General features: G+C 40.9%; 1 protein-coding gene and 1 long non-coding RNA gene across 4 annotated transcripts; both read left to right on the top strand.

Moving 5' to 3' along the window:
* The first annotated feature begins 949 nt into the window (after positions 1 to 949).
* Positions 950 to 2,408, top strand: LOC115172116 (uncharacterized). 2 transcript variants are annotated; one of them, XR_003871378.1, is made up of 3 exons: positions 950 to 1,030; positions 1,333 to 1,455; positions 1,534 to 2,408. It is a non-coding gene; the product is annotated as an uncharacterized LOC115172116 (long non-coding RNA). The 2 variants fall into 2 exon arrangements; XR_003871379.1 differs by having other exon boundaries at positions 1,333 to 1,439.
* Positions 2,409 to 9,758: 7,350 nt separating this feature from the next.
* gpn1 (GPN-loop GTPase 1) lies at positions 9,759 to 13,747 on the top strand. Of its 2 annotated transcripts, XM_029729844.1 has the most exons (13): positions 9,760 to 9,978; positions 10,270 to 10,363; positions 10,612 to 10,718; positions 10,847 to 10,884; positions 11,048 to 11,126; positions 11,225 to 11,319; positions 11,472 to 11,517; positions 11,720 to 11,866; positions 12,087 to 12,169; positions 12,252 to 12,291; positions 12,420 to 12,510; positions 12,685 to 12,786; positions 13,000 to 13,747. In XM_029729844.1, the coding sequence occupies exons 1-13, from the start codon at positions 9,799 to 9,801 to the stop codon at positions 13,089 to 13,091; spliced, it is 1,194 nt and encodes a 397-aa protein (XP_029585704.1). In that variant the 5' UTR covers positions 9,760 to 9,798; the 3' UTR covers positions 13,092 to 13,747. The 2 variants fall into 2 exon arrangements, with proteins under 2 accessions (XP_029585705.1, XP_029585704.1); XM_029729845.1 differs by lacking the exon at positions 13,000 to 13,747 and having other exon boundaries at positions 9,759 to 9,978; positions 12,681 to 12,733.
* Positions 13,748 to 21,450: the final 7,703 nt, after the last annotated feature.

Below are 21,450 nucleotides of genomic sequence, written 5' to 3' on the forward strand. Positions count from 1 at the left end.
CTCATATCTCCCTCACTATCGTTAAGCATCAGCTATCAGAGCAGCTTACAGATCATTGCACCTGTACATAGACCATCTGTTAATAGCCCATCCAACTACCTCATCCCCATATTGTTATTTATTTTATTTCTATTTTTTATTTTTTTTGCTCCTTCACACCCCAGTGTCTCTACTTGCACATTCATCTTCTGCACATCTATCACTCCAGTGTTTATTTGCGAAATTGTAAATATTTCGCCACTACGGCCTTACATCCCTAATCTTACTTCATTTGCACACACTGTATATAGACTTTTCTATTGTGTTATTGACTGTACGTTTGTTTATTCCATGTGTAACTCTGTGTTGTTGTTTGTGTCACACTGCTTTGCTTTATCTTGGCCAGGTCGCAGTTGTAAATGAGAACTTGTTCTCAACTGGCTTACCTGGTTAAATAAAGGATAAATAAATAAATACAATTTAAAAAATACTGTATGTGGGAATGTCTTATGTCCATCTTACATGTAGTGTTGGTACATGGAATATTCCTCAACTGCATATATCATAAATTGCTATTGCAAATATGTTCAACAACTGACATTTTCAGATATTATTTTGACAAACACACTTTGGTGCTTACAATTCATTCTCTATTGTCATAGATTTGGTTTCACGTCCTGACCATAGTAAGATGTTATTTTCTATGGTAGAGTAGGTCAGGGCGTGACAGGGGTGTTTTCCTATGTTTTGTATTTCTATGTTCATGTTCTAGTTTTGGTATTTCTATGTTGGTTTTGTTTGGGATGATCTCCAATTAGAGGCAGCTGGTCCTCGTTGTCTCTAATTGGAGATCAAAATTAAGTAGGTTTTTTTTTTCCTAACTGGTGTTGTGGGATCTTGTTTTTGTATTGCTCAGTGAAGCCTGCAGAATGTGACGTTCGTGTTTCTTTGTTTATTGTTTTGTATAGTGTTCTGAGTTAAAATAAATATTTATCATGAGCACTCAACACGCTGCACCTTGGTCTACTCCTTATGACGATCGTCACATTTGGTGGGTACTGTGATCTTTGATATGACTTTAAGCATGTACTAATGAATCTGTCACTTATCATTTTTTTTTCTTAAAGTCTACAAACACTCTACATTTATTCACTCTGTGATCGGGTTGGCTCCTATATGCTACTTTTATTGTCCTGTAAATGGTTCAGTGCCTATAAATTTGGCTGTGTGTAGAATGGGGCATAAAGGAAATTACCTTTACTAGATTATAGTGATAAGGAAAACGGCATACAAATTTGGCTTGTGTATTCATTTGCCTATAACTAATCAGAATTCCATTATGTTTACATAAAGAGAATACTTCAAAATGAGAAGAGCCTGCCATGGAATAGACGACTGGGTGGACATAAAGTGGAAAGGAGGGGAAATGACTCACAACATGCAGCAGGACACCTTCAGCTGTGAGGTCTTTGTAATGTAGGTTTGATATATTTCAATGAATGGTTAGCTGTTATGTGACAATTAGGTCAAACTCTATTTTATTTTTTGGTGTAGATGGCCAAGGAAGTTGCACAGAACTTCCAACATCCCCTCCCAAATTGATATGGAACCTTCAAAAACACATGGCGCAACTGCGAAAAGAAATGGCTGAGCATATACTAAAAATGTCTTATGTAATGACATTTAATTCAAAGAAAATGTAAGTTCTTTATTTTTATGTTGTGTCGGACGGCCATATGTTCAGTTCATGCCTATGATTTGAGTTCAACAAAGCCAACAACTGCTTCATGTGTGCCACTGATAAAGAACCTGGATGTGGCCCAAAGACTGAGTTAGTAACTTTATTTAACATGTTTATAATCTTTTGACAACAGTGACAGCATGTAAGACAATTTATGATATAACAAAATGGATGGCTCATTTGTCATACTGCATTGATATTTGATATTATTTATAACGTGTTACGCATTGTTTCAGATTGAATGTTTTGCATGCCAATGGTGGTTCCATGTGCTGTGCCTAGGAATGAAGACAAGAGTTCAACAGAGTAAAGAACACAAACTGGAAGTTCTGTCTGTTGAAAATGTATGCTATACCCCATCCACACTGAAGAGGCTCTGAAATGTACATCAACCAGGGATAAAGAGAAAGTTAACACTGAAATGTTTCATACTTATTTGGAGTTGTCTGACATGTTGGAAAATATTAAAGGTCTAGAATTTCTGTTTAATTTGTCAATATTACATTTTTATTCATTGGTTTACTGGCCACCATTACTGTGGTTACATGTTCAGTATATGTATTGAACAGCAAACCCACTGCAGCCTCCCTTACTAGCTCACTCCATCGCTGCTTTGGATAATTAATTGCATGACTCTCGTACTTTGCCCTTTTCCTTTATGGTTGATATTAATGACGAAAGGGGATATCTGTCTCTCCTGTTGGAAAATAAGTACTTAGAACTACCACTTATTATAGATAAATATTAAAGAAAAGGGTAAACACTGGACTGAACCCCCTAATTGTCAAACTAATATTAATGTACAACATAGATGCATGACTAGAGGTTACGCAATATGGGTGTATATCCACTGCACACATCTTAGGTGTGCAATTGGCATGACCAAGGAGCTATTGAAATTGTAAATCTTGAAAAATTCATGTAAAAACGTGAGATGAAAATTGACAAATTAAATGGTGTGCAATATAGAAGGGTACAGTCAGTGGACATTCTGAACCTTGTTTGAAGTCACTTGGTTACATGACCAAGGAGCTATTGAAATTTGAATGTAAAAAAAAGTTTGTACTTTGTTTACGCTCCCTAACTAAACTAGGAATACAAAATCCTGCTCATATTTCTGCATGTCTATTAGCTTTGGAAAGTGAATTAATGTCCAAATCGTGAAAATAAGACCTGTGCAATATTTTGTGCAATTTTTCCATCATGACACTTATTTGGAGTCTGTGGCTCAAGTGGTTTGAAGGCTATTGAGGTTTGAAAGCGCGAATATCCTTTGAATATCCAACTTGAAACTGTCTTTACCTCGGTATGAGATGATTACACATTTATTTTCAGGGCTGGGTTTTATTTCAATGTTAACATCCACCAGTATAGCATTTAAGTTCTTCCTCTTCGGCAAGTTGCGACTGTGCTGAGCTAAACAGCCTTTCGACATCCACTTGGGCGCCTGATCATGGAGAAAATTTAAATAGGCGGTGAAAACGTATGTTTTTGCAACTTACATTTTTTTTACCAGATAATGATCCATTAGATAATTGATTAATTTTCACTTTTTTTAGCTAGTCTGTATTAAAATATATATGACAATTTTATTAATGATATAATTACATGATATGATTGCATTTTGCAACCCTGCTCCCCCCATCGCTCCAAGCTGAATGGTTTTGACAAACTGTATTGTTAGGGTGTGCTTTGCTACACACTCCCTGCTTTGATTGGTGCAGCTGGAAAGCACTATTGCACAACAAGTCTAATGAAAAGGCACCAGTTATGTTTCCACTTAAGTCTTGTAGATAAATGCACTGCTCTCTTTATGTTTATAAAACCCTCTTGTGCAAACTCCCGCCATGCCTTACTTTATTGTTCAATTACAGACATACAAGTCACAAGACCCAATCACAGGAATGGCTAAATCTAGGTCCCATTGATCACTACGGAATTATATAAATCTGCGTTCAGTTTTTTTGCACCCCGTGTACAGTTGAAGTCGGAAGTTTACATACACCTTAGCCAAAAACATTTTTCCACAATTCCTGACATTTAATCCTGGTAAAAATTCCCTGTCTTAGGTTGGTTAGGATCACCACATTATTTTAAGAATTTGAAATGTCAGAATAATAGTAGAAAGAATGATTTATTTCAGCTTTTATTTCTTTCATCACATTCCCAGTGGGTCAGAAGTTTACATACACTCAATTGGTATTTGGTAGCATTGCCTTTAAATTGTTTAACTTGGGTAAAATGTTTCAGGTAGCCTTCCACAAGCTTCCCACAATAAGTTGGGTGAATTTTGACCCAATCCTCCTGACAGAGCTGGTGTAACTGAGTCAGGTTTGTAGGCCTCCTTGCTCGCACACACTTTTTCAGGTCTGCCAACAAATTATCTATAGGATTGAGGTCAGGGCCTTGTGATGGCCACTCCAATACCTTGACTTTGTTGTCTTTAAGCCATTTTGCCACAACTTTGGAAGTATGCTTGGGGTCATTGTACATTTGGAAGACCCATTTGCGACCAAGATTTAACTTCCTGACTTCCTGACAACATCTCGAGATGTTGCTTCAATATATCCACTTCATTTTCTTCCCTCATTATGCCATCTATTTTGTGAAGTGCACCAGTCCCTCCTGCAGCAAAGCACCCCCAAAACATGATGCTGCCACCCCCGTGCTTCATGGTTGGGATGGTGTTCTTCGGCTTGCAAGCCTCCCCCTTTTTCCTCCAAACATAACGATGGTCATTATGGCCAAACATTTATATTTTTGTTTCATCAGACCAGAGGCCATTTCTCCAAAAAGTACGATCTTTGTCCACATGTGCAGTTGCAAACCATAGTCTGGCTTTTTTATGGCGGTTTTGGAGGAGTGGCTTCTTCCTTGCTGAGCAGCCTTTCAGGTTATGTCGATATAAAACTTGTTTTACTGTGGATATAGATACTTTTGTACTTGTTTCCTCCAGCATCTAAATCAAGATCCTTTGCTGTTGTTCTGGGATTGGTTTGCACTTTTTGCACCAAAGTACGTTTATCTCTAGGAGACAGAACACGTCTCCTTCCTGAGTGGTGTGATGGCTGCGTGGTCCCATGGTGTTTATACTTGCGCACTATTGTTTGTACAGAAGAAAGTGGTACCTTCAGACATTTGGAAATTGTTCCTAAGGATGAACCAGACTTGTGGAGGTCTACAATTCTTTATCTTAGGTCCTGGCTGATTTCTTTTGATTTTCCCATGATGTCAAGCAAAGAGGCACTGAGTTTGAAGGTAGGCCTTGAAATACATCCACAGGTACACCTCCAATTGACTCAAATTATGTCAAATTAGCCTATCAGAAGCTTCTAAAGCCATGACATCATTTTCTGGAATTTTCCAAGCTGTTTAAAGGAACAGTCAACTTGGAGTATGTAAACTTCTGACTCACTGGAATTGTGACACAGTGAATTATAAGTGAAATAATCTGTCTGTAAACAATTGTTGGAAAAATGACCTGTGTCATGCACAAAGTAGATGTTCTAACCGACTTGCCAAAAGTATAGTTTGTTAACAAGAAATTTGTGGAGTGGTTGAAAAATAAGTTTTAATGACTCCAACCTAAGTGTATGTAAACTTCCGACTTCAATTGTATGCAGAGCTCTCCGCACCTTGATGCTCTGCTGCCTTTAGTGCAGTTCAGGTTGTTAATGGAGGACCTCATTGTTGAGGAATGTGCTTTTTAAATTGCTTGTAGTACTGTATGTTTTGGGATTCCTTGGAAAGAAGGCATTGGTCTCAATGGGTCTCCCTGCTAAAATAAAGGATTAACAAAAGTCTGCGTGGAAACAGAAACAGCATAGGCAATTGGACACATTTTTGTCTACGAGTGAGTAGCACGCAAAAAGGAAAATATATTCTGAAAAATACCTAAATAGTTGATTATAATGACAAGCTAATTGAACAAGTGTGTGAAATCTGAGATTAATGACAGTGTTTTCTGTTGAAAGAGTAAAGTATATATAGGGTTTTAAAAAATATACTCAAAATTAAGATTATTGATTACTAAAGAAACGCACATTTTTTGTCCATTAAAATAACATCAAATTGATCAGAAATACAGTGTAGACATTGTTAATGTTGTAAATGACTATTGTAGCTGGAAACGGCTGATTTTTTTTATGGAATATCTACACAGGTGCACAGAGGCCCATTATCAGCAACCATCACTCCTGTGTTCCAATTGCACGTTGTGTTAGCTAATCCAAGTTTATCGTTTTAAAAGGCTAATTGATCATTAGAAAACCCTTTTGCAATTATGTTAGCACAGCTGAAACTGTTGTCCGGATTAAAGAAGCAATAAAACCGACCTTCTTTAGACTAGTTGAGTATCTAGCGCATTAGCATTTGTGGGTTTGATTACAGGCTCAAAATGGCCAGAAACAAAGAACTTTCTTCTGAAACTCATCAGTCTATTCTTGTTCTGAGAAATGAAGGCTATTCCACGCGAGAAATTGCCAAGAAACTGAAAATCTCATACAAATCTCATACAATGCTGTGTACTACTCCCTTCACAGAACAGCACAAACTGGCACTAACTAGAATAGAAAGAGGAGTGGGAGGCCCCGGTGCACAACTGACCAAGAGGACAAGTACATTAGAGTGTCTAGTTTGAGAAACAGACACCTCACAAGTCCTCAACTGGCAGCTTCATTAAATGGTACCCGCAAAACACCAGTCTCAACGTCAACAGTGGAGAGGCGACTCCGGGATGCTGGCCTTCTAGAAAGAGTTGCAAAGAAAAAGCCATATCTCAGACTGGCCAATAAAAATAAAATATTAAGATGGGCAAAATAACACAGACACTGGACAGAGGAACTGCGGCGCCGACAGAGATGGCCGCCTCGTTTCAAGTTCCTAGGAAACTATGCAGTATTTTGGTTCGCAAAGAAGGGCATCTATTGGTAGATGGGTAAAAAACAGCAGACATTGAATACTCCTTTGAGCATGGTGCAGTTATTTATTACACTTTGGATGGTGTATCAATACAACCAGTCATTACAAATATACAGGCCCCCTTCCTAACTCAGTTGCTGGAGAGGAAGGAGACCACTCAGGGATTTCACCACGAGGCCAATGGTGATTTTAATGGCTGTGATAGATAACTGAGGATGGATCAACAACATTGTAGTTACTCTGTAATACTAACATAAATGACAGAGTGAAGAGAAGGACGTCTTTACAGAATGAAAATATTCCAAAACATGCATCCTGTTTGCAATAAAGCATTATAGTAATACTGCAAAAAATGAAACATTTTGACCTGAATACAAAGCGTTATATTCGGGCAAATCCAATACAACACATCACTGAGTACCACTCTTGAAATGTTCAAGCATGGTGGTGGCTGCATCATGTTAAGGGTAGGCCTATGCTTGTCATTGGCAAGGACTGGGGAGTTTTTTTTTTAGGATGAAAACAAACGAATAGAGCTAAGCACAGGCAAAATCCTAGAGGAAAACTTGGTTCAGTCCGCTTTCCAACAGACCCTGGGAGACAAATTCACCTTTCAGCAGGACAATTAACTTAAACACAAAGCTAAATATACACTGTTGCTTACCAAGATGACATTGAATGTTCCTGAGTGGCCTAATTACAGTTTGACTTAAATCGGCTTGAAAATCTATGGCTGTCTAACAATGATCAACAACCAATTTGACAGAGCCTCAATATTTTTTTTAAGAATAAAGGGAAAATATTGTAAAATCCAGGTGTGCAAATCTCTTAGAGACTTACCCAGAAAGATTCACAGCTATAATTGCTGCCAACTGTGATTCTAACATGTACAGTATTATACAACGGGTGGGTCTAATCCTTAATGCTGATTGGTTAAAAGCACATTCCAGCCGGTGTCTATTCCACAAGCTACCACCTGCTAACTCTATGACATTAAAATGCCTATTTACTCTGTTCTGACTGCGAAATCCACTGTCTCATCAGCCCAGCCATGCAATTTATAAACTTGATCTCCACTATAAAAAGCTTCTAGACATTATCTAACATTTAATTTGACAGTGGAGATTTTATAAACCTTACTGTCTCTCCAACATTTGCAACATTGTTTCAATATTTAAATTCGATCTCCAGCTGTCCTATAGTAATGAACGTGTCGGGAGTCTGGACGAGACAGACGGGCAGGCAGCTTTTCTCAGCCTGTCGAAACCATGAATCAGCTGGCATAATTTTTATGGATATATACAAAGAAATGTAAATTGAAAAAAGGTCAAACGAAACAAAGTGCATCTAGTTTGCAGTCTTTCCAGCTTCAGTTTGAAGTGATTGTGTTAGCTGTGTTGTTGGCTAGCTCTTCTGAACAACAGTGTCCTGACGAGTGAGAACATTTTCTATGCCAGGCAAAATCACACCTCATTAGCTCATTGTTATGGATGTATCCAAATAAATGTCACAAGAAAACAGCTTAAACAAATGCAGCTACTTTGCTCTTATTCTGGCTGTACTTTTTGATGTGACTAAATTAGCCGTAGTTGGCTAGCTAGCAAGCAAGGGATAACAATGTTGCCAGCCATTATACAATGGGTGGGTCTAATCCTGAATGTTGATTGGTTAAAAATCGCATTCCAGCCAGTGTCTATCCAACAAGTTACCACCGGCTAAATCTATGATTTTAAAATGCCTATTTACTCTGTTCCATCTGATTGCGCAATTCACTGTCTCATCAGCCCATCCAGGCACTTTTATCAATGCACAAGGCGAGACCCAGATGCTGACACAGGAGGAAGATGGTTGGAGTCTTACAATGTTTAATAATCCATCGGGGTAGGCAAGAGAATGGTCGTGGATAGGCAAAAAGGTCAAAACCAGATCAGAGTCCAGGAGGTACAGAGTGGCAGAGAGGCTCATGGTCAAGGCAGGCAGAATGGTCAGGCAGGTGGGTACAGAGTCCAGAAACAGGCAAGGGTCAAAACCAGGAGAACTAGAAAAAAGAATAGCAAAAGGAGTACGGGGAAAACCACACTGGCTGACTTGACTAAACACACAAGACAAACTGGCACAGAGTGACAGGAAACACAGGGATAAATACACTGGGGAAAATAAGCGACACCTGGAGGGGGTGGAGACAATCACAAGAACAGGTGAAACAGATCAGGGCTGGACAACTTTATAAACTTGATCTCCACTATAAAAAGCATCTAGACATTATCTCACATTTCTTTCAGACTAACATTTAGTTTTCAACTGCAGAGATTTGAATAAACTTTGTTGTCTGTCTCTGACATTTGCAACATTGTTTCAATATTCAAATTATATCCCCAGATGTCCCATAGTAACAGTGGTGGGAAAAAAAACAATTGTCATAGTACTTGAGTAAAAGTAAAGATACCTTAATAGAAATTATTCAAGTAAAAGTGAAAGTCACCCAGTAACATCCTACTTGAGTAAAAGTCTAAAAGTATTTGGTTTTAAATATACTTAAGTATCAAAAGTAAATGGAATTGCTAAAATATACTTAACTATCAAAAGGAAAAGTATAAATAATTTCACATTCCTTATCTTAAGCAAACCAGATGGCACCATTTTCTTTTCTTTTTTATAAATGTATGTCTAGCCAGGGGCACACTCCAACACATTTATTTACAAACGAAGCATGTGTTTAGAGAGTCCGCCGGATCAGAGGCAGTAGGGGTGACCAGGGATGTTGCCTTGAGTGAATTAGACCATGTTCCTGTCCTGCTAAGCATTCAAAATGTGACAAATACTTTTGGGTGTCAGGGGAAATGTATGGAGTAAAAAATACATTATTTTCCTTAAGAATGTAGTGAAGTAAAAGTTGTCAAAAATATAAATTGTACAGATACCCCAAAAAAACAACTTAAGCAGTACTTTAAAGTATTTTTACTTAAGTACTTTACGCTATTGAATACCCTTTTCCTTTTTTTTACGCTGAAGGAGAAAAACGGAAACAAAAAGATCGGGTAAGAGCATCACTTAGTGGTGGAAATAAGAACGACAGGCTGGCCCTTTGCGACAGACTCGACTACTTCACAGCAACAGTCTCGACCACTTCACAGCAACAGTCTCTACCAACAACCAGCATGGCTTCTGCGTCTGGGAGCACTTGTCAAGAAGGAGAAAGGAGTGAATGCGACGATGGAGGAGGCGACGACAATCGCGACTCAGCACAAGAGACTACTTCGGGAAATGCTTCGCAGAAGAAACCCGTTTGTCTCATAGTGCTTGGCATGGCAGGGTCTGGAAAAACAACTTTTGTGCAGGTAAGCTAAAACGAGCTACTGTTGGCTAACTAACTGTTAGCACTACAGTAGCTAGGTAAGTTAGCTAGCTAACGTTACCAGTTCGGTGTATGAGACATAGCTATGCTAGCTCAACCAAACTAAGCACAATTGTATTCTGGAATTTAGTATTTTTCTTCTTTGCCATTTAGTCAAGCGGTTTGGAAGCGGTAACGTTATATATTAGCTAAGTCACGGCCATCTGGGTTCTAACTTAGCTACCTATGCTAACGTTACCTAGCTAGAGCTGACGTTGTTGATGTTTCTTCTCAGCGACTCAATGCTCATCTTCACACCAAGAAGTCTCCTCCATATGTTATCAACCTAGACCCTGCAGTGCACGAAGTTCCTTTCCCAGCCAACATCGGTAAGAAATCATTCAGACCACCATGCATAACCATGCATGTGTCTGGCATCATGCTGATACTGTAATACTTCATGCCAATCATTAATTTGTTGAATGTTCAGAAAGGTATGTTTTTTTCCCCCTTGGTATTCTATTGATAGAATTCAAGAATTGTAAATATGTTGATATCCCACGACACTGTTATTGTATTAGCTAGCTAGCTACCATGGCTAATAAGTAACTGAAAGCTGCTTATTGTCCCCTTGTAGATATCCGTGACACAGTGAATTATAAAGAAGTGATGAAGCAATATGGCCTAGGTCCTAATGGAGGAATCGTCACCTCGTTGAATCTCTTTGCTACGAGGTTTGATCAGGTAGGCCCAACTCTTTTTCCTTTATAACAGGACGTGTATTTGACACCTCGACTGTCCATTAGATGTCACTATTATTGCTTGCACAATTTGGATATTATGAATCAAAATCTTCCGTTTTGCCTTCTCAGGTCATGAAATTCATTGAGAAGAAACAGTACAATCACCAGTAAGTATATATTTTTTAATCTGAAAGTTAGTGGATTTACTCCTGGTAAGCATAGAAGAAGCTTACCAGGAGTACATTAGAAGTTAGTACAGCATTGTACTGTTTTGCCATCCCCTCTTCTGGTGTGTACCTACCTGGCCTAACCTTTGACCTATGTCTACAGATATGTGTTGATTGACACTCCTGGACAGATAGAAGTGTTCACCTGGTCAGCGTCTGGAACCATCATCACTGAAACTCTGGTGTGTAGTAGTAATATGTTATAACATTTAGGCCTAAAGATATGACTAGATGCAACATAATTGTGATCTATTTGGTGTCTGTGTGAATGTGTTTCCAGGCCTCTTCCTTCCCCTGTGTGGTGGTCTACGTGATGGACACGTCTCGCAGCGTCAACCCAGTCACCTTCATGTCCAACATGCTCTACGCCTGCAGGTCTGACACTGAAGGGAGCACTAGCTACTTTCCGATGGTCAAATAAAACTACAAATTGGTTCGAACAAATTGAACATTTTACATATAGGCAATAAAGAACTAGTGTGGTGCTTTTGCTTGTTCACTTTGACTGTGTGTCCCCTACCCCCCAGCATTCTGTACAAGACAAAGCTGCCCTTCATTGTCATCATGAACAAGGTAGGAAATGATTGGAACACTTTCATCAAACCACTTTAACTTGGTAACAGTGAATTACTGAATGGGGGGAAAAAAACTATAGGTCTGTAGTCGTAAGTGTTGACATGCTCAAAGGAAATATGTTTTTTTGGGGGGATGATGATGATAATACAGGAATAACAAACCACAGATTTTGGTAGATGTCTGTGTTGTGTGGTTTCAGACAGACATAATCGACCACAGCTTTGCGGTGGAGTGGATGCAGGACTTTGAGGTGTTCCAGGATGCTCTGAACCAGGAGACGTCCTACGTCAGCAACCTGACGCGCTCCATGAGCCTTGTGCTGGACGAGTTCTACACCAACTTACGGGTATGTGACTTTCAATACCGTATGCTATTTCAGTGCACACTTCTGAGAACTGTATGTTGTATTATTTGTGTGTGATCTGCGTGTGTGTATGTGAGACAACATTCCATGAGTTTTGTGTTGGACTTTTACATCAACCTATGGGGAAGTGTTTCTGTGAATTTTTGAGAGAGGGTTTATCAAGTGTTCCCTCTGATTGGTCACGTCTGTGTTTCATGTGCAGGTTGTGGGTGTGTCTGCAGTCACAGGCAGCGGATTGGACGAGTTCTTTGTTCAGGTGGCAGAGGCCGCAAAGGAGTACGAGACGTGAGTGAGGGTGCTGCTCTGCAAACACGCACACCACTGTCTGTAATATTTGTATGAAAATGAATTGTTTTGTGTTATTCAGGGATTATCGTCCTGAATATGAAAGACTTCATAAAGAACTGGTGAGTGTTTTAAATACCAATGCTACGTCTGTGCAATATACTGAGAACATCTGTATGTTTGCCAGTGTGTGTGTGTGTGCACGGGACATCTGTCTGTCATTCTCTGATGTTCCTGGTATGCCCTCCAGGCCGATGCTCAGAGCAGGAAGCAGCAGGAGCAGATGGAGCATTTACGGAAGGACATGGGAGCTGTTGCCATGGAGACGACCTCACGGACAGGTGTGTGTGTCCATGTTTGTGTGCCTGTGAGAGTGACCCCCGATGCATTACGTGCTTGATTGTGTGAGTGTAAGAGAGATCCCATGTTGTGTATTATATGCTTGGATCAGGTACATGAGACAGGTGTTCTGTGAAATAAATAATGAAATGTCACTTCCTGTCCTCCTGAGGAAGATGATGTGGCGGGCCGAAGTGATCTCATCTTCAACCGTGGTAACCCTGATGAGGATGAGGAAGAGGGGGAGGACAGCGACACGGATGACATAGATCACAACGGTAAGGGGAGAAACTTTTTGAGTGGCCTCAATGTGCTATCATTGATTTAACCCATAACATCAAATCACCTTGCATTCCTAACAACAAGCCTAATCATGATTCGTGAATGATTCTAGCGTGGAAAGCGAAGATTTGTTACAAAAATATGATCAAACACACAAAAATACTGGCAATATAAGTTCCCTTGTTGACTTAACATATCATCCCTTTCAGTGACTGAGGAGAGCAAGGAGGGTACAGCCTTCGGGAACTTCCTGAAGGAGAGGAAAGAAGTGGTGCAGGTACGAAATAGAAAGTCTCAATGACGTCTGGAGGACCCTGTAAGGATGCCACTTCAGATTATGAAGACACACCTAGGTGTGTTGGCTACTGGGACTTCTATCCCTACCTGCATGCCTACTGGTCCCCTGTTCAGAAGTGCTGAACTTCATTGGACTGATGCAGTGTTGCAGTTCAACTCTGACTTGACAATTAATATTCTTCCTTGTGAATGCAAGTGTTATGTAGGTTTTTTGTTTGATCTTACTAATGGCAACTTATCAAGTTAAGGACAATATTTTTGCATACGGGTTGGAAAAAGTGAACCACTTTTTTTCCTATTTCTTTGTCAGAAGCTCGAGACTCATTTTGTTTATAAGGGAGGGTTATTGAGGTAATGGCTGATGGAATAATGTACTTGTATCCTATTATTTTTTTATCCTAAGTTGTTTTATTGCATATTGTTTGTAAGTTCATTCTATGAAGCTTTTCCTTCAGTGGAAGATCACATATCTGTAAGTCATTCCTATCTGGGGAATGCTCTTTAACAGTCACATAGTCCTGGAAGTGTATATTTTTGTATCACAATGTAACAGTTTTGTTTTCTGTTTTAGTGCAACTGTGCTCATTTTTGTTAAAGTCCTGTAGTGTTTGTCTCGATCATTTTTAAAGCTAAATAAATTGGTTATGAATGTGTTCAGCCTAGTCGTGTGTGTGGCTTCGTGAGATGCACACTGCCATATGTGAATGAAACTATGGGGTGAGGGGGTGGATAGCCGGAATATTCTGGATTCTACGCCTTCTCACCATCTGGCCTAAGAATCAAACTGGCATTCACAAATACAGCAGAATGGTGTTCTGTGAAGACTGAAAATACAGTATTTCTTTTACCTTGCTGCAGATGGGTATGGCATCATTTGCCTACAGAATGATCGCATATGAGTTTACAGATAAAAATGTTTGTTAGAGGGGAAATTCACTCATTTTTACGTGGTCTTATTTTTACTCTTTCTGTGCTTGAAGGTGATAGCCCCCAAAAAAACATCTGTATTTTGTCTCGTTACAGAGTCATCACTTGCCATAGACTACAATGCATTATGAAAATGTGTCTAGGCATGTTATATAAAATGCTGAAACACGCCAAACCATATGTTATTACATCAGAATGGCATTGTGGGTTTTGTTTCTGTGCTACATTTATTTAGATTTTTTTTTATGTTCCACTGTCCCATAAATGCATTTTTTAGTAGTTTTAAATGACATCATTCAAACAAGGATGTCCTGAGACATTATGCAGAATGAGATTCTGATGTATTATCATTTGTTTTATTACATGCTTTACACACATTTTTATAATGCATTGTAGTACATGGCAAGCAATCACTCAGCAAAATGTCGCAATCAATTTTCTCTTTTCTAAACAAAATATCCTAAAACAGTTTGGAGGGGTGATCAGCTACAAGCACAGAAAGAGTGAAAATAAGGCCACATGTTAAAATGGGTGAGCTTTCCCTTCAATGCTTTGCATCGCTGAGTCCTCTTGTCCCAGGTCACTTACCCTTCATTCGGCCCTAACCACTCAATGTTTACAGATCTGTACGGTAGATGCAGATTTCATCTGCTCTGATAGCTGCTGCTGTGGCTGCTTATTGTATATTCCTGCTATATGAGTAATGCAAATGCATGAGTCATGCCTGCTGAGTCGTGTTTGCAGCAGCACAGAAATCCCAACAGATACAGGGGAGTATTTTATCACCGATCTCAGTCTTAATGGCCAACGTTTCCCTCCATTTGTTCAAGATGAGTGGGTCTTACCACACAGATTCACATAAACACAAACCCTGTCTCTGATGAGATGAAAGTGTTGTCGCGGCAACACAAACAATGGCAGCAGCCAGACGCCTCCTGTGTCGCTGTGTTCTTCAGTGATGGTGACTCACTTCCGCGGTGGCATTTACAAGAACATTCACACACCCTCCGCGCCCCTCCTCTCAGCCCGTGGGCTAGAAATGTCGCCAGACACACAAGGAACAAATAGGATCTCTTGAGCGGGAGAGGCATTCACAGCTCAGTGGGAAAGTGTCAATTACATATCTACAGTAAAAAGCAGAATAATGTGTCAAAGTTGAACACAAGTATGAGAAGAATGTTATAACTACAATTGAGAAATCACATTTTCATGCAACTGAACTCTGGGAGGTAGTGAATAAGGTCAAATGTCATGATCTTTTGTCTGTGCAAATCATGGCTGATTTATCTTTTTCATGCAATATCATATCTGACATTTTAGTAGACGCTCTTATCCAGAGCGACTTACCGGAGCAATTAGGGTTAAGTGTTTTGCTCCATGGCTCGTCGACAGATTTTTCACCTAGTCGGCTTGAGGATTCAAACCAGCGACCTTTCAGTTACTGGTCCAATGCTCTTAACCGCTAGGCTACCTGCTGCTTATCATTAGCTGTGACTTGATACATTTACTTACCTTCATGTTTCCTTTCTCACATCATAACAAAGACCTAACCTTAATAAAACTTTGTTTTCATTCAAGAGGATCTGTGGTGTCCAAGTCCAATGACGACATGCATTCTTCAAGATGACATCATTATATGGGCGTGCAGGCATATTAGAAAAGATTAAATAAGAAACTGATTTCATCTGATTTATTGTTAGGGTAACTTTGGTCCAGCAGTCTCGCTTAGCAGGATGACTCATGCCGCCATTACAACATTGAGTCTTGTTCTTATGACGTCATCCTCTGGGCTTGATGCGAGGAGGGTAAGTGGATTCAGGATGTGTGTTGCCCCTCTGGAATACAGCATGATGTCATTCTTACTGTATCTGATGGACATAAAATAAATGCTAGGGATTACTGGCAATGGCATAAACATTGGCATACATTCTGCTTGGTCTCATTGTGTTCCATTCTCTTCAACTCCTTCCTGCCCTAAGGTCTTTCAAATGGTAATTTGATTGATTGATTGAAACCCTGAATTCTAATATCACTACAGAGGCTGTATAATGAGCAAGAGAGGAATGACGACAGAGTGTAATGAATAATGGATGGTGCTGTTTGGTATGGGTGAGTGGTCAACAGCACAGGACGGACGCAGTGAGCTCATCCCACTGCACAGAGGCTCAATGCAGACCTACGAGCCCACCACCCCAACTCCCCAAACAGCACCTAGAGATTTGCTGCAGATCTGCAAGCCCTCACCCCAACTCCCCAAACAGCACCTAGAGATTTGCTGCAGATCTGCAAGCCCCCACCCCAACTCCCCAAATAGCACCTAGAGATTTGCTGCAGCCCTACAAGCCCCCACCCCAACTCCCCAAACAGCACCTAGAGATTTGCTGCAGCCCTACAAGCCCCCACCTGCACACACACACACACAATTTAACATTTTTATTATTAAGTCTGTCACAAGAGTCTATGTCCCACCATACTAAGGTAAATTAATAGCTTTACCGTAAACCAATGTCACTATGTGCCAACCCCTTACAAACAGATTGTAGTACTGCAAACCTGTATCCCCCCTCCCCCTCACAACACTTATAGATACAGTGAGGGAAAAAAGTATTTGATCCCCTGCTGATTTTGTACGTTTGCCCACTGACAAAGAAATGATCAGTCTATAATTTTAATGGTAGGTTTATTTGAACAGTGAGAGACAGAATAACAACAAATAAATCCAGAAAAACGCATGTCAAAAATGTTATAAAATCATTTGCATTTTAATGAGGGAAATATGTTTTTGACCCCTTTGCAAAACATGACTTAGTACTTGGTGGCAAAACCCTTGTTTGCAATCACAGAGGTCAGACGTTTCTTGTAGTTGGCCACCAGGTTTGCGCACATCTCAGGAGGGATTTTGTCCCACTCCTCTTTGCAGATCTTCTCCAAGTCATTAAGGTTTCGAGGCTGACGTTTGGCAACTCGAACCTTCAGCTCCCTCCACAGATTTTCTATGGGATTAAGGTCTGGAGACTGGCTAGGCCACTCCAGGACCTTAATGTGCTTCTTCTTGAGCCACTCCTTTGTTGCCTTGGCCGTGTGTTTTGGGTCATTGTAATGCAGGAATACCCATCCACGACCCATTTTCAATGCCCTGGCTGAGAGAAGGAGGTTCTCACCCAAGATTTGACGGTACATGACCCCGTCCATCGTCCCTTTGATGCGGTGAAGTTGTCCTGTCCCCTTAGCAGAAAAACACCCCCAAAGCATAATGTTTCCACCTCCATGTTTGACGGTGGGGATGGTGTTCTTGGGGTCATTGGCAGCCTCCAAACACGGCGAGTTGAGTTGATGCCAAAGAGCTCCATTTTGGTCTCATTTGACCACAACACTTTCACCCAGTTGTCCTCTGAATCATTCAGATGTTCATTGGCAAACTTCAGACGGGCATGTATATGTAATTTCTTGAGCAGGGGGACCTTGCGGGCGCTGCAAGATTTCAGTCCTTCACGGCGTAGTGTGTTACCAATTGTTTTCTTGGTGACTGTGGTCCCAGCTGCCTTGAGATCATTGACAAGAGCCTCCCGTGTAGTTCTGGGCTGATTCCTCACCATTCTCATGATCATTGCAACTCCACGAGGTGAAATCTTGCATGGAGCCCCAGACCGAGGGAGATTGACAGTTCTTTTGTGTTTCTTCCATTTGCGAATAATCGCACCAACTGTTGTCACCTTCTCACCAAGCTGCTTGGCGATGGTCTTCTAGCCCATTCCAGCCTTGTGTAGGTCTACAATCTTGTCCCTGACATCCTTGGAGAGCTCTTTGGTCTTGGCCATGGTGGAGAGTTTGGAATCTGATTGATTGATAGCTTCTGTGGACAGGTGTCTTTTATACAGGTAACAAGCTGAGATTAGGAGCACTCCCTTTAAGAGTGTGCTCCTAATCTCAGCTCATTACCTGTATAAAAGACACCTGGGAGCCAGAAATCTTTCTGATTGAGAGGGGGTCAAATACTTATTTCCCTCATTAAAATGCAAATCCTTTTATAACATTTTTGACATGCGTTTTTCTGGATTTTTTTGTTGTTCTTCTGTCCCTCACTGTTCAAATAAACCTACCATTAAAATGATTGACTGATAATTTCTTTTTCAGTGGGCAAACGTACAAAATCAGCAGGGGATCAAATACTTTTTTCCCTCACTGTACACTGTAAAACCATGTGTGTGTCCCATCCCCCTCACAACACCTATAGATATACTGTAAAACCATGTGCCTCCCCTCCCCCTCACAACACCTATAGATATACTGTAAAACCATGTGTGTCCCCTCCCCCTCACAACACCTATAGATATATTGTAAAACCATGTGTGTCCCCTCCCCCTCACAACACCTATAGATATACTGTAAAACCATGTGTCTCCCCTCCCCCTCACAACACCTATAGATATACTGTAAAACCATGTGTGTCCCCTCCCCACCTCGTGCAAACATGACTGTTGCTGCATCGTCTGTTATTTATGATTATTACATTTTAGTGACGTAACGCCTTGCTTTCCTCGTGACATTGTCCTCTTATTGTTTGTTGTGTCTCGTTATGTGATCTATGCGGACGATGAGACTGATGCATGTACTGCATCTGCAGAGAGAGAAAAGGGATCTCCTGTGATTGGCTGGAAATGACATCACTGAAGGGTTACTGGTGATGAGGCTTTCCTTGCAAACACATCGTCGTCTACCCTCCTCTCCTCCTCTGCTCGTCCTCCCATCCCCCTCTCCATCCTCTCCTAGGAATGTTTATGTCATTGTTTTACACTGACTCAAGGTATATGGGGTTGCTCTTCGGCTTTTGCAGGGGTAAGACTGCACAGTCCAATGCAGTGATAGACAATGGAGAAGTGTTATACAAGCAACGTCCTCCCTCTTCTCTCCCTCAATCTCTTTAATGCCTCCAATGCTGTGGCTCTGTTCCTCCACTCATAACCTCTACCACTCTCTTCCACCCCCTCTTTTTCCTTCCTTCTCTCTTTCCTTCTCTTCTTTCTCTCTGCATCCTGTAGTGTACCTTTCTCCTCAACTCATAGCCCACACATTTCTCTCATCAGCACCCACTCTCACCCCCTTCTCCTCCTCTCTCACTTTCTCTCTCTCTGCACACGACTCTACTGCTGGCATGCAGCTGCATGACATCATTTGGGCTGGTGCGATTCCTCCCCCCTCTGTGTCTAATAACAATGCACCTTGAGCTAATAAAACCACCTCTCTCTATTGCATGCTGTATTGTTAATGTGTTTGTTTTATTTGCCTCCCTGAGCTGCTGCACTCCGCAGTCCCTGCCCTTATCCCCCTGCCTTGCAACGCTAATGTATTATGAGATCATTCGAATGCACCTGACTTCTCGCCTTGAGGGCACAATCATTAATATGAATGTTTCCCGCTATTAATGCTTGTGAGTCTTCACACAGAAATGCAGATTTTTATGTCTAGAGAATTTATTTGACGTAAATTTGTGGATGGCTCAGGTTCCTTTCATCCTATTGTATCACATTTGCCTTTATCCCTTTTTTCTCCAGCTACTAGTCTCTCCCTGTTGATTCTGTGAACACTGATGGATGCCATGGCCGTGCTGGGAGTCTGTGTTCCTGATGTTCTTAGAGCACTCAGTGTTCTGTTCCAGATACCACTTCCATGCATGGCATCATGGGACATGTAGTTTATTAAGGGGATCTAGCTCTGTGGAGTCTCACACTAGCCTAAAGATTGTCAGTACGGGGTTGGACAGTCCTGGTCCCACAGTGCTGCAGGGTCTGCAGGTTTTTGCTCCATCCCAGCACTTACTAACACATCTGATTAATAGTAATGGTGCTGGGGTGGAATAAAACCTGCACACTCTGCATGTTAAGTAATTGTTTCCATTATATTACGGAATTAATTATTGATCGCTATTTAAAAAGACCCTTTACATCTCAACATCATTTCAGGTCCTGTTATTGAAATAACATTAAAACTGAGACACTTGTAGGAGAACCAGAAGAACAGGTGGACCGTTTTAAAGAGCCGTCAACAGGCTGCTCACACAGTTTGTGTGTGTGTGTGTGTGTGTGTGTGTGTGTGTGTGTGTGTGTGTGTGTGTGTGTGTGCGTGCGTGCGTGCGTGCGTGTGCACGTGCGTGGGCGTGTATGTGGGTGGGTAGTAGCAGATCCACACAAGGCTGTTTGCGAGGTGAGTGTTGTTTAGTCATCCAGAGCTCTGGAACTGAAAATGATGAGACAGATCCCTCGGTTCTGACAGTAATAGATCTGACATTTACTGCTAAAATCTGACTGACTCAAACCAGTCACAACCAGCCCCTTAATTCAACATTATTCACATCTGATTTTGCAACTAACTTTTCGTTTAGATTGCTATGTATGCGTAGTGAAGGAAAAACTCCATGCAACGCTCATGCAAAATCACTGAAACATTTCAGTCAGTGACCGCCATCAGACTCCCAAAGTACTACAAAAGTCCTCTCTGACCAGTAGCGGTGCGTGGGTAAAATCACTGGGGAAGCCAAGCCAGGAAAAAAGCCATATTACATCCTGTGTTGAGATAATTGAGTTGTTTGCTCTATAACCCGTTAGTTCACACGCCACCCTGATATATAATAAGGCCGAGACGACAAAAAGACAGCAGTCACAGTAGCTGAATAAATTCAGCCACACGTTTGTTTCATCAGAAAGAGCGACTTACACTTTGTGCTCCATTCATAGTTTCTGTTTTCAGTACTTCAGCTCAGTGTCATACAACATGAGTAGACATGACCAGTGTTTTCATTCACTCAATTATCAAGAAATTATGAACTCATGGATCAGGGCCGGAACGAGTGCTTTTGGGGGACCGACCTCCGAGGTTTTTGCTTGTTTTGGGAAAATAAGCGAACTTACTACATTTCAACACATTTTGCCAAGGTGCAGAGAGATAAATGCTAATTCCCTGCAATATTACACTTTTTGCTATGGGACAGAGACAGAGACATTTTCTTTAGCTGTTTTATAGCTCATCACATGCTTTTGTTCACATTTTGCCATGTAGCTGAGAGAAAATATTGGAGTTTTAAAGCAAATTTCCTGATTTTCTACACATTTCGCCATGAGGCTGAGAGAAAATGTTGCAGTATTAAACCTAATTTCCTGCAACCCCCCTAATTTCTGTCTTTTCATGTTTCCCATCTTTATATGCATTGAACTGCTGTGACAAACATCTGTCCTTACATATCCTTTGTGACTGGTGACTGTGCTATTATCCACCTATTTACTGTATTGCTATTATCTTGTTTCTCTCACCATTTAGGATGTATCCATCCTTGCAGCTTGCCTCCACTCAGTAAACGCTAAAGAACACAACCTCACCCCCAGCTCATTCCTCCTCCACATTACCCCCGTCCCCTTCCCTCCACCATCTCTCCAGCCAATCAG

Source organism: Salmo trutta, chromosome 33 (assembly GCF_901001165.1).
Source record: "Salmo trutta chromosome 33, fSalTru1.1, whole genome shotgun sequence".
Classification (NCBI taxonomy): Eukaryota; Metazoa; Chordata; class Actinopteri; order Salmoniformes; family Salmonidae; genus Salmo; species Salmo trutta.